Source organism: Protopterus annectens, chromosome 14.part0 (assembly GCF_019279795.1).
Source record: "Protopterus annectens isolate FY-2018-M chromosome 14.part0, PAN1.0, whole genome shotgun sequence".
In the NCBI taxonomy this organism is placed as follows: Eukaryota; Metazoa; Chordata; order Ceratodontiformes; family Protopteridae; genus Protopterus; species Protopterus annectens.
Window position 1 is genome coordinate 892,467,136 of NC_056748.1, and position 14,546 is coordinate 892,481,681.

At 37.8% G+C, this 14,546-nt stretch overlaps 1 protein-coding gene across 1 annotated transcript in view; it reads left to right on the forward strand.

Moving 5' to 3' along the window:
* The window catches only part of LOC122788744 (myoferlin-like), a gene marked incomplete at its 5' end in the record, with an annotated part of 518,429 nt that overhangs the window by 24,625 nt on the left and 479,258 nt on the right, over positions 1–14,546 (forward strand). Inside the window, 2 exon segments of the mRNA XM_044055638.1 lie at positions 3,071–3,244; positions 9,998–10,106. Of these exon segments, the coding sequence (XP_043911573.1) occupies positions 3,071–3,244; positions 9,998–10,106 (283 nt within the window).

Consider the following 14,546-nt stretch of genomic DNA (forward strand, 5'->3'; position numbering starts at 1 on the left):
CTAATAGGCTGTGTTTGTGAGACACTGGTGCACTACTACTGTGTGTGATGTGATTGGTGTGTGTGGAATGTTTGTGAGTGTGTTTTGGGGGTCTCTGTTTAGGTAAGTTTTTGAGTACCCCTGCATAGGTGGGTGTGTTGCTCTGTGGTGTGGTGCTTGTACTGGCAATCTCCTTTTTGTCAGGAGTACTGACTGTGGTGTGAGAGAGCATGGATTCCAGCTTACTGATGTAGATGAATCTCTCGCAAGTAGAAGAATTATGTGCTAGGAGAAGGGGACTGTCTGTGAATTTGAGGCAGTTGTTACACTGTGCTACAACTAAAACTTAAGATGCTTAGAATAATAATCAGGCTAATAATAAGCAGTTATACATGCAGAATAAGAGCACTTGAACACTTAAGAGCACACAAACAGTTAAGTAAGGGCAGCTCAATAAAGTATAAATATTTTTTTCTAGTGGAGCAGCAGGGAACAGAGCAGATTAAGAGACTATAGGGGGTGTCCTTCCCAAGTGCTCTCTTTGTATAATGCCGAAGAGATGGGACTGGTCCAGTTTTAGTTTGCATGTGAATTCTTTCATATCTCATGGCACCTATTTTATTTATGTCTGTCTTCTTCCATGGTCAAAAGTGTATGTTCATAGGTAGGTACTAGGCTATCTGCCCAAGGGCCTAAGTAAGCTTAGCCAACAAGGTTCCCTGGCTTACACCACCCAAGAAAGTTAATTTCCTGTGTGTATCATACCTCTGTAGAGGACAAAGTCATGCAAATAACTAGCTACTTAAACAGTTCCTTAACACGGCTCATCTTTACTTACATTTGTAGAATCTTTCATCCTTCCTTGTGACTTGAACTTTGACAAGTTTGCCCATCCCCCATTCACACCTGATGGTTCAGCATTCCTGAGCACTGTCCTCTAAGATTCTTTTCCTGGTAGTCATCATTGCTTTGAACCTCAACTTGGGTCTGTGAATAAGCCCATTTGTTTTTTGTTTTTATTTTCCACAAGGGCTTTTTGGGTATGCTGTGGGATTAATGCATTTGGTTTCAGAAATGCCCTTAAAGGAATCAGTTCATCTGCCTGTGTTCTTTCAGGGCATTGGCCCTGGAAGAGCAAGAACCTTTCAGATCTTTGAGGAGGTACATGAGTTCAGGAATGCAGGTCATTTCTGTCTTTTACTTCCAGTAAGGATGGTCTTGCAGAGAGTAAGCAAAGCCTCTCCTAATGGCATCATACCCTTGTTTTTTGTCAAGTGGCAATTTAGTACTCGTTAGAAAATACTGTCAGAGATGAACCCTCTTGGATGTGGCTGCTTCAGATGCATGTTTCATGAATGTCTTAATTATGGACATGTACTGTTACCACTTGGTTGTTAGTCCAAACAGTGCTTAAAAAAAAAGTATGAACTCTCAGTCTGAGAGATAGGCCATCATAGGTTAAGTTCTGCCAAATTATGAGATTGACATCAGGTCTGCATAAATGTGCTTAAACATTTTTTTCATATGTCATTTTTTATTTTGTTATTTTGTGTGTGTTTTCAGAATGTGTACTGTTTTCTATTAATGTAATTGTTCAAAATTAGGAACTTTTTCTTTAATTTGTACAAGCCTGGAATCCAGTGCATTTATGCTGTTACTCTTCTGCTTGTGATTCGTCCAGTGAAACTTTTGGTTCTATGTATTACTTTTACTCTGAGTTTTGTCTGCAGACAACTTTTATGGATGTAGTTAATGTTTGTGGGAAATAAGATGCGTCTCCAGGTCTGCAAAAATGGGTTGTCTTTCTGTAATGTTGCTGACTGGATTTATGGAATATGACTGCATTATTCTTGCTGGTAGGAAGAAGGTGGCAGGAATGAGGTGTTTGCACTGCTTCTCTTTCATGGGTGGAAAGTTACTTCTCCACGAGACTTTTTTTTTCAAATGGAGTAGGTGTGATATTGGTAGATGTCCTTGTTTGATTTTGCAATCTGATTTCTTTTATACGTTTCAAGTTTTCTACTATGTTGAATTTTAGAATGGTGTCACTGATCACTTCAATTTCAATGCTTTTTAATACTAATAATTCATCTTGTACTCTGGAGGGGCATACTGGCATACATTTTGTGTCTGGACCTGTAAGATCATTTATGCTGGTCAGTGCTGCCCACTTATGTAGTTGCCCAATCACTCTGTGGTTTGTTAGAAGAATTACAAGAAAGTAGATCCATATCCCATTTAGGCTCATACAGGATGTGCACGCAGTCCTGCATACTTCAAGAATGTGTCTGATAGTGTCCTTCGGCTTATTTTTCACTGCTGTTCTCAGGAATAAAATAGAGCTGGTATTCATCCCCAAGCTGCATTTGACATTGTGGTGTTACTCACCTATTCTAAAGTCTTACTGTTTTCTCAATAAACTCATTTTGTAGGAAATGTTAAGTGGTCAACAGTGCCTTTAAGAACAAGACATTTATTTGGAAATGCACACATTAGAAATAGCACTAGAGTTTACAGACCTTTATTCTAGATTCATCAGGAGTTTGACATTAGCATTACTTCAGCAAATTTGTGTGATAATAGATAAAAAGAAGTCTTACTGCTTTTCACCTAAAACCTGTGTGTGCTGTTTCCACCTTCTATACTAGCTGCATTTATGTTTAGAAATGCATACCGCTGCCCCTCCACCACCCCTCCTATCTCTGTCATGGCTTATTAAAAGATTGTAACATTTAGAAATAAAAGGATATGTTAATTAACATAGTCTGCTTTGTCTCTCTGTAAATTGGGTTAAAATATAAATGAGGAAGGTAAGGGGCAGTCTTGCATTAATTCCTAGTTACAAACTGTGCTTTTTTTTAATTTATTTTTATAGAGTGGCAATTGCTAGTCACCTGCTAGTGGAAACTGCACCATCAGTTTTACTTCCATTTGTGTACTGTCTCTTGAAGCAAATGCATTGCTGCGTTTACAAGATGATGCTGTATGAAGGAGTGTGGTAGTGGGTATCTCTGTATTGATGAACAGGTACTTTAATGAATATAAAAGGTAATAGTAACTGAATATTCCTTTTTTTTGTTTGTTTTTTTAGGGAAGACCTCCTGGTCAGGATCCTGAAGGGTGGGAGTATGCTGCTTTGATAGGCTGGAAGTTCCACATCAAACAGCGCAGCTCTGATACTTTTCGCCGTAGACGATGGAGGAGGAAAATGGCACCATCTGATCGTATTGGTTCAGCTGCAATCTTTAAACTCGAGGGTGCTTTGGTAAGTGCAGTATTGATTAAACAAAGTGCTAAAAAAGTGAAGTCCCATTTGACTGAAGATTTCGTAGCATCTTTCACATTCCAAATAGTCTGGGAAGTAATACTTTCAAGCTCAATAAAAGTTTGTGAAAAGTCTGAGGTGGCAATTTGCATTTATCCATGTGATTAAACCTTTATCATCATTCACTTGTATTTTACATTGTAGCAGATACTTTCATGTGCACAGTAGTGTGTGTGTGTGTAGTGAAGTGAATTAACAGAAATGTACTTGATAGTCCCTCTATTAAAGTATTACCTTCTTTAACATCTCTACTTTGAAGCCGATTGGTTTTGAAATTTCTATGCCTAGAAAGCTAAACTATAGTATATGATTCACACATCTGTGATAAATTCATTCCTGTTAAAGTTTTTGCTCTCAAAGGTCCCAAAGTTGCAGTATACTTGCTGCAAATCTTTTTTCTTTTGGCTATTCCCATTAGGGGGTCGCCACAGCGGATCATCTGTTCCAATTTCTTCCTGTCCTGTTTATCTTGCTCTGTCACACCAACCACCTGCATGTCCTCTCTTACCACATCCATAAACCTTGTCTTAGGCCTTCCTCTTTTCCTCTCATCTGGCAGCTCCATCCTTAGCATCCTTTTCCCAATATACCCAGCATCCCTCCTCAGCACATGTCCAAACCAATGCAGTCTTGCCTCTCTGGCTTTGTCTGCAAACCATCCAGTCTGAGCTGACCCTCTTAATATACTCATTCCTAATCCTGTCCATCCTTGTCACACCCAGTGCAAATCTTAACATCTTTAATTCTGCCACATCCAGCTCGACTCCTGCCTTTTTCTCAATACTACCATCTCCAACCCATATAACATTGCTGGTTTCACTACCCTCTTGAAGACCTTCCCTTTCACTCTTACTGGTACCTGGCTGTCACAAATCACTCCTGACACTCCTCTCCACCCTGCCTGTACTCTCTTCTTCTCCTCTGTTCCACACTCACCATTACTCTGAACTGTTGATCCCAAGTATTTAAACTCATCCACCTTCTCCAGCTCTTCTCCCTGCATCCTCGCCATTTCTCTATCCTCCCTCTCATTCATACACATATATTCTGTCTTAGTCCTGCTGACCTTCATTCCTCTCGTCTCTAGAGCATATCTCCACCTCTCCAGGGTCTCCTCCACCTGTTCCCTACTCTCACTACAGATCACAATATCATCTGCAAACATCATAGTCCACGGGGCTTCCTGTCTGATCTCGTCTATCAACCTGTCCATCATCATTGCAAATATGAAAGGGCTCAGAGCTGATCCTTGATGTAATCCCACCTCCACCTTAAACGCATCCGTCACTCCCACCACAGACCTCTCCACTGTCACACAACTCTCATACATATCCTGTACCACTCTTACATACTTATTTGCCACTCCAGACTTCCTCATACAGTACCACAACTTCTGTCTAGGCACCCTGTCATAGGCACCCTGTCATATGCTTTCTCTAAGTCCACAGACACAATGCAACTCCTTCTGACCTTCACTGTACTTGTCCATCAACACTCTCAGAGCAAACATCTCATCTGTAAATATTCTTTATCTGTTCATCGGGTGTTTTGTTGCTTCATAACAAGTGCCATGCAGAATAATTTAATAAAGCTGGGCTGTTTTCATTGACATAAGTAGTTCAGTGAGTCTGGAGTGGCACAGGCCCTTGAAAGTGCCAGCTGTTGAATATCTTCTTTGGCTTTGAGTGCTTTCTTCAGAGCTACTGTTTTGAATTGTATTATTATTATTATTTTAATTGTTATTACAATTACTATTATTACTATTCTAATATCTTTTTATGGGGGAGTGTTATGACAAGCCAATGATCCCTGTTTGTTTATTTATTTAACATTTGTTTACTGGGAAAGTCCAACTTGGAACAAAGTCAATTTTCAGCGGAGGCCCAGGACGAAATGCTCCAGACATGTCTTTGTAATGTGTGAGGGAACCAGAGTACCTGGAGAATACCCGCACGAATGCAGGGAGGACATGCAGACTGCACAGAAGGCATTCCAGCCATGAATTGAACCGGAGAACCTCTTGCTGTGAGTGCTACCGCTGCACCACTGCGCCGTCCTGTTTGAACTGAACAAAGTAAATACACTAAACTCTCAAGTGGTAAGCCGTTTTTTTTCTTTTTGATACTGCTGGAAAATAGACACGAGCAACCTACTCTGCCAGTCTTCATGGGAAGAACTTTTACACACTATTATATGATCACATATCCTCCATTCCTTCTTTTAAATGAGATGCCCCATTGTTATCCCAAAGCTGATGCAAAGATGTAACAAATATCCCTTTCTTAGGAATGATGTCTCCCTGTTCTTTTTGTCTTCACACTTTTGTGGCCTCATTTGCCTCTTTTTAATGTAGCCTTTTCTCAAGTTACACTTTCAGTGTTGCAGATTAAATGAAGTACTGCAGACAGTTGAGGTTGGTAATTTACAGACTAGTGTCATTTCTGTCTCAATCACTACATTGTAGTACTCTGAAGTATGGCCTGGAATATATTGATTGAATGTTACAAATGTTGCTAAGTTTTTTTTGTTTGTTTTTTTTTGGGGGGGGGGTTGCCACACCACTACACATGAAGAGTATGATACTCAGGATGTGTTATTAAAAGTGTAGTGTGTTCCAAGGTCATATACCCTTGGAGTGAGAAAAATAAAGTAGAGAGAGTGCAGTCCCTTACTTTGTGTAATGCATGGGAGCTTTACCCCTGGTATACATTAGCTTGATTTATATGGTTTTGTGACATTTTAGATGTGTTCTCAAACTGATAATTCAGAATGCCTATGTTGTGGAAAATAACATCTTAGTTTTAGAATTCTTGGAATTCGTGCAGTAAATGATGAGTCAGTGATTCACAGTAGTTTAGTTTAAACTATATTTCATATTTCCATCCTACTTCAGGTTTTTTCAGTGTCTAAGGCTCATAAAGATTAAGTAGTATAGGAATAAAAGAGCTAAATAGCAACCAGTTTCCAAACAAACGTGCAATCTGCAAAGCAGCAATGTTTCACTTATTTACTTGAAAAAAATGGTGTTCTTCCATAATGCAACATCCTTGTTAGTAACGCCATGCTAATGGAGTAGGAATAGTTTTCATGCTGAATATGATGCACTGTTTAGTGCCTAACATTTCTAAGCAGCACGTTTAATGCTACACATCAGATTATAAAAAGTTGATCAAGGCTGAAAAACATGTTTTGCTGACAATGAACAGGCCTTGACTAGCACAGGCATAGTAACAACACAGAAAGGATTACCATCCTGATTTCTCAGTGCGCATCAGTCATTACTGAACAACAAAACTTGGTGTTTTGCAGGAGTGAAATTGCCATTAAGCCATCCTGCTAACTGGTTCATGATTCTGAGGAAGGAAACCACTGTAAATAAGGGTCCAGATATTTACAAAGCAAACTTAAAAATGAAGCAGTTAATGGTTAAACAGAGTTATGTAGTACAATTAGCTATTATATGGAAGGTTTTGTACTATGTAGACTTGCACAGAATTTAGAAAATGCTTTGTGCATGAAAACCAAGTTCTTGAAATAGCTAAGAGAGATTTTTTAAGGAGTATCCCACTGCATCTGAGGTGTCCAAGTGAGCAAAGCATGTTAATGCATTTTGAGACTTCTGAATGCACACATCAACCCATAAAGCTTTAAAGGTCATATGAAACTTTTCTTGCTTTAACTAACAATGTTCATAGAAGTTCAACACACTATGCTGTTTGGACAGGAAAGCCCAGTATATAATGCAAAACATAACATAGCAGTGGGGGATACAGGTTAACATCTTATTGCAACTTGAGTGCTGTTGCCCGGCATTAAGAAGTAAGACTCTGCTCTACGTTTCAGAAAACATATGTCATACTTGCATGGCTGTAAGTCTGTGCAAGCTAGTAGATGTGATGCTAGCCTTGCTAAGTGAGAAATATGATTAGTAAGAATGTCTCGGGGGGGGGGGGGTATATTACAGTAAACAAGTATATGTTTCAATAAGAATTAGATTTAGCAAAAGAAAAATTTACCATTTCTAAAAATGCATAGGCAAGGAGCAGTAAATGTCTGTGTAATCAATGATTTTACGTGGTATAAATATAAATATATCTAAAATGAGGATTCTAAAATTGTATTCTGCTAATAAAAAATAATGTCAGATATTTCCATGTAGTGCTTGTTAAAATTAGTTCTGTAAATATGATTCTGTATCACCAAAAGCAGCATACGTTTAACAGATTCACACCATGCATTATTTATTTATTTTTGGGTAAGATTTATTCTGTTATAAATTCAGCATTGTCATATCATACAGATGTACTTATTAGCACTCTGATTATAGTCTACTTAATGGGGGGACATTTAGTTTCCCAACAATTTTGGGCGATGTGGTTGAGCTTTTGAGGTCTCCTTTCGCCATAAGCTTAGCAAGATTCGCCATAAGCTTAGCAAGAACCTATGAACCTTTAAGAAGATGTTTTTAATGCTGTCAAATGCTAAAAGTTCATAGGTTCATAAGTAAATATTAGGCTAGCTTCCCTTCTGGGCAAAAATCTGTGATCCTATTTAATTCTTTCAAAAACTGTTTATCTTCTAACAGTGGATGATGTTATTTTTCAGAAGAATTAAGTACGATCAATAAAATTTTGTGGTAAGGAATTATCCACTTAACTTGTATTAAAATGAAGCATTGAATGCAAAAAAAATTCTGATTATAAGCTACTTTTATATTATGACGCACAGTTTTGGCCAACAATAACTAATGAAGAAGTAAATAGATGTTGAAGTTTTACTTTAACATGTAGCTTTGATTCTTGTACAATTAAAGTTTTCAATAATTGGAACATTTTGTAGGCTGATGAAAGGGTTGGTGGAGGGATTTGTCGGGTTAATTCTGATTACAAATGAGACTGGTAATGCTCCTGGTTTTATTTGCAAGAACAACTTTAACATATCTGTTTTGAACTTTTTAATAACAATATCATAACTGGTACAATTCCTAAGAAGAAAGATACTTGTTCATGCAACAGCTGTAAACAGTGGCTGGTATTCATAATCATTTGTACAGTTGTGATAGGGTTATCCCTGATGTTTGCAAATGAGCACAGCAAAGGCAAGATTCATCGAAGCCATTTACACTAATGTGATATGCCTTAAGTATTATGATATGCAAATAAGAAATTTTGTAAAGCGGCATATGGTAATGAGGTAGTCTTGCAATTCATAGTCCAATATCCATTCAGTATGCAAATCTCTTGTTAAAGGTGGTGATTTGCCTTTCATATCTCATTTGCAATCCACAAACTTGCCAACCAGCCATCTCTTCATTAGTTTATCCAAGTATGCATAAGCACCTCACTAACACACAAATGAATTTTCCCCAGCCCCCCTTCAGTAGCTTGTGTAAGTATACACAAGCACTCAAATGACACAAAGTAAATTATTTTGCCCAATTATCACTTGAGCAGTTTGTCTAAGTATGCACAAGCACCAAAATGAAACATTTCCCCACCTATCCCTTTAGTAGTCTATCCATGTATGCATAAGCACTTCATGGACTCTAAATGAAATGTTTCCCCCACTTAAAAATTCACCCTGAAAGTCTGTGATTTGCATAACCACATAGCACTGCTCTTCATGGATTACCGCTATGAAATGAGACTGTCATTTTTTTATAAATTCACCATCTTATATTATGAGAATATTTATTGGTTATAAAACCTCAGGTTATTTCAGTTATTAACTCTAAAAATGTTGTTTATGCTGTATCTTGTATTGGATCTACTTCAGTAGACCAAAAGTTCACTTACCCAACTTTCAGATAGCTGAGATGAAAAGGCCGACAACCGCGGAACACTAACTTCCCACTCCAGATAAGTAACCGCTTGGCCATCCTGAAAAAATAGTAAACCGAAGGAAAGTAAACCCATCCATGTGGAGGGGCTTTGCCCCCTCACACCCCCCTAACTAAATATACCAACTCCGAGATCACACTACTGTGGGTTTAAGGGGCAAAGTTCAACAGGGTGGCCAAGTGGTTACTTACCTGGAGTGGGAAGTCTGTTCTGTGGTTGTCTGCCTTTTCATCTTGGCTATCTGCAAGTCGGGTAAGTGAACATTCGGTCTACTGAAGTAGGCCCCTTATATTACATGTCAGACATTCTGTATTGACAAAACTGGAAAAGGCATTAATTGAATGTTTTGTGAACACATGTATGCCATTTTAAAAATGTGTAAAACAAATGCATTATGTAAGCATTCGGGTGGATGTGATACTGTTTAAATATTTCAGTTTTATGTTCTGGATGTTTTTTAAGATTTGAGCAGGGTGATTTAAAAACTATTTATGATAGATCTTGCTTAATGCTAATAGCCTTAGAGTTAAATGATCATTTGAATTTCAAAGCTACATTAAAAAAATGCCCACATAAACATTAATAAGGGGGAGATGCTCCTGTTTTTACATAATCGTAGTTGTTTTGAATGCATTTGTCTGAAGACCTCATTTTTATGCAACAAAAGTGCTAGCCTGTGTTATTTTTAATTAAGTTGCAGTTTTACCCTAGTTTGGCAAAATGTATTTTACTTTTTAAAATATTATAACTCACTAAAAAGTTAATAAAACAAGAGATCTTCAATATGTATTTTCTGAACAATAGCTAGCATTAAATTCTAATGTCTGGCAACTGTTAAAACATTTTTTTAAAGGGTGCTGACATGTCTGCAGATGATGACAGCAAAAGTTCAGGAAAAGATAAAGAGACTGCTACAACAGTGTTTGGAGCAAATACCCCTATTGTATCCTGCACCTTTGGCAGTAAGTTTCCACTTTTTTATTTGTTTGACCTTCCCTGTTTGACATCACATATGTATTGGGCACTGTACCTGCCAATAATGAGTGTTGTTGGGTTGTTATAGTGAAATTATTTATGCCAGCTACACCTGAAAAGTGAATACCTTAACTCACAGGCATGCAGAGTAATGCTTAACTAGATAAAAATGACTGCTGATGTAGTTGTATTTAACAAGACCAGTATGCATTGAACTTGGGAATATGAATTTGCTGTGGTTATTTTATTTTGTGCATTCAGAGGTGGTGGAGACTATCTTTAGTTGATCTTCCTTGTTGCAGGAATATAATCTGTCACTGGCATATTCTGTAATTACATTGTGTTGCATGAATAACACATTTTAATGGTTTAAGAAACGCATAATATGAAGCCCAGGGAAGGACTGAAAAGAAAAGTTGTGGGCCTTTGTCTTCCCAAATACCACATTCTTATATTTAAAAAAAAAAAAAACACTGCACCAGTAGTCCCAGCCAGATGTTTATTCACCACAGTTTTTGAATAAAGGTTTGACTGGGAGTTTTGATGCAGCGTTTTTATTATTTTTAAGTTTCCATAGTATGCCATTTTGCAGTTTATTTTATACATTCTTTTATGTATTTGTTTGCTTGTATTAGTTTACCAGGGTAGAGGACTGATAAACAAATGACCAGTTGCATGTTCATCCCAGGTTGCAAAAAGTAATAATCAGTTATTAGTTACATTGTAGTTAACAAAAGTGACAACAAACAAACATTGGGTAATCAATAACTGTACATTCTGTACATATTTACAGAAGGAAAATAGAAGATAATGCTAAAAGGAGGAGAATGGGGTTTGTAAGCCAGTAAGGAAGTTGTGAATGAAGAGGAGAGGGAGGGCATAGTAGAATTAGATTGGGTAGGATAACGAGGGTAAATAAGAATTCTAGGGGGTAGGAAAGGAGTTGTTCTATTGCAGTATCAATGTTTACCCCGACTGTCAAATGTATGAATTATACAAAGCTATAACATTTTAACTGTACAATGACTGAAAGGTAAATGATCTTTCACAAGGAATTTTGCTGTTTTCTTTGCAAATTGATCCCATCTAAATATGTTCTAAACGTATAGTATATAATTACTGGTATTAAACAAATTACCACTTACTGTAACAGTTTCTTTGTAAACATCTATAAATGTGCTCAAAAACCACACCCATACAATTTTTCAAATTTGGAATGACAATGTTCGCACTCGCTTTTCATTGCTGTGCTCAAGTACCTATGGGTTGCCTGATTTTAATTTGATCTGCAATTCAAATATACTGCCATTTTGTCTGAGCCATGCCTGAAAAAGGTCCTTGAAGAGCCCACATACCATAAATTCGTCAAGCAATTGATCAATTAAATCAAAAATGGAGAACAAAATAAAACAGAAAAACATCTAGTTAATATTAAGTTTTGTCCAATAAGCATTTTTATTTTGTTTTTATTTTAATTTAATAGTGCCCACATAGAAGCATTACTGAACACTTTTAAGTCATTGTAATAACCTTAAATAATGTTTAATTTTGTAATGATTTTTTAAAATCGTTTCCATCATCCCATTGTGATTTCTAAGCTGTGTGTGTGTGTGTGTGTGTGTGTGTGTGTGTGTGTGTGTGTGTGTGTCACAACAGCTCAATAACATACTTTTATACAGCCTGAGGTGTATTATGGTTATGAATGCTAATTTGCTGAAATCACAATATTTTATGATGGTGAGATGATGCATCTGTAATTTACAAAATATAGCACAATTTAGTAAACGTGACATGAATATTTTTATGCATTTTTGAGAAACTCACAATTTATAGGGGCAAGTCTACTTTGCACCAATTTCATGTTTCATTTAAGGTAGTTCTACAGCTTTAGCCTTAAGAAAGGAAATACTGTACATGTTATATACACAGGTGGAAGCAAATTTTAATATCTCCTGGGGAGTATAATTTTACTTGTGTATTTAACTTTAATATGAGAAATAAAGAAGAGTATCACATATTTGGTCAGCAGTACTTCTCTTTGCAGAGATCAGCCTTTAATAGGAGCAATAGCTGAAGAGTTTTTGACCAATCTTTTTATAGCAATAATTTTGTAAACTCTGTGGCTGCCATTAAGTATAGCTGTACATGTCTTTCAGCTGTGAAATGGATTGTTAACCTGAGATGTTTGCATAAAAGCCTTGTATTTGCGCATACCCTTGCCTTGTATATATACACAAAGTCCTCTAGTTTAAAATCTGCTATAGGAAATGCTTTCCATAGTCTCCCATCATTCATAGCTGCTAGCTTGCGCAGAAGGCAGCACCACTGCGGGTCATCTTGTAGTATGCTACTAAACACACTCACAAAGTGACTCTCCCCTACTCCTTCCCATCTATTACACTTCTCTGTCATCTGTGTTTCTGACCTGGTGGATATGGGCATGCTGAGGCAGAGTAGTAAGTGTCTCGTGTTCACTGACAAGCATTTAATTTTAGGACAGACAAACGTAGTGTGAGAGCTGTAGATGCACAATGTCACTGGAGGGAAAGCTCTCACATACACACATGAAAAATGCAAACCAGTTTGTCAGCATTAAAACCAAAACACTCACCACCAACACTAAGGAACAAAGAAACAGACACACATATGCAGAGGTATTGGCATATAATCTACCCAAACCTCCCAAGACCTCATACAACGCTGAAAATCATAGTTGCCCCACTTTCAAGCCCATAAGGCAACACAACCAAAAAATTCTAGCTATTGGGGATTTCAATGCAAGACATACTGATGTTCCCCTTGCCAAGTTAACCAAGGCAAAGATCAAGGTGAACTGTCTGTCTCGAGCCAAGATCCACCAGATCATGCATGCACTTAGGTCTTTTACCTACAAGTACCAGTATGACATGGTCATAGTCCATGTGAGTATAAACAATGTAAGATGAACCACATTGGACTATATGAAGAGAGACATGATGGGGCTCTCTGAATATGTGTCCCAGGTAGGTGTGAATATAGTCTTGAGTAGCATACTATCTTCAGCAGTGATGATGCCACAGTACCAGCAAAAAAAAAAAGTGATTGACTTCACTCGGCTTAGTTTCTGGTGTCCCAACAATAGGAGCCAATATCTTTCAGCCTGGGGAGATACTATCAACAAACCATGATGCTTTGCCAATGATGGTTTGCATGTGTCACGACTTGGCTTCTGGATACAGGTGAAAACTTTATCTATCCCATAGTGCCTTTTTTAGGCCATGCCAAGTTGTTAAACCCTCCAACACAACAAAAATCACTCATAGCCACCTAAAGGTACTGCTGCTGAATGCTAGGAGTTTAAACAAAAAAAAGAAACTGCACTCCCTCGAAGCAGTCCTCACCTTAGAGAATGCACACATATGTGCAGTCATAGAAACATGGTTCAGAACATTGGAGAGCATCCTAGCTATCAAAGGTTACAGTGCCTTTCATATATTTCAGTCTGCCTTAGCTCAGTTTAAAACAAAGGGAGGAGGTGTCTTTGTTCATAAAGGACAAGTACACTGCTAGACCAGTCCAACAACGTGACTCACTTGAGCTGCTCCATTTCCAACTAACCATAGGTGTGATCCCCTATCATATAATTGCTAGCCACACATCCCCTAATATGAGTCTGGAAGTCACCTAAACCTACTGGAATCTCTTAACATTCAGCCTAATGCAATACATGTGGGTGACTTCAACTATCCCTGCATAAACTGGGAGACTTATGCAACCCATAACTCACTTGATCAGAGGTTTTTGGACTTCGTCAATGCAAACACCCTGGAGCAACTCCTCAGCTAGAGGTTACAAATATTCTAGACATGGTACTCATGGACATGGGGATGGGGAGGTACTGCTCCCTGCCATGCATTAACTCCTCCCTCATAAGATCCAACCATAAAGTGGTTTCCTTTAATATTAAAACTAGCCTAGAACCCCCATTAAATGCCAAACCTTTTAAGACTTTGCTAAGGCCAGTTACTTTAAATAAAGTGGCAGCTTATTAAACTGCCAAGGCCCTCCGAACTCAGAGTACACTGAGGCCTACTCTGTGTTTTACACAAAAGCATTGTTCAACCACATTCATAGCTGCATAGACAAGGCAGCAGATGTCTGTGTCAAATCTGTGATTACTGTCAAAAAATACACCCTTGTGGATCCCTAGCATAAATAGCCTGTTCAACAAATGGAAAAAAAAATCCTCTCCAAAGCCAAGAAGGAACATATAAAACAATGCAAAAAGAAAATCCCCAATCTAAACAAACAAGTTGGAGAGCCAAAGTAAACTATGAGGCAATGTTAGCCTCCTAGGTGAAAGATAAGCATAAGACTTTTTTTTTTTAATTATGTTTGTAACCTCAGGGGAAATCCTGAACAATGTGTAAAGACTGTTGTGCCATTAC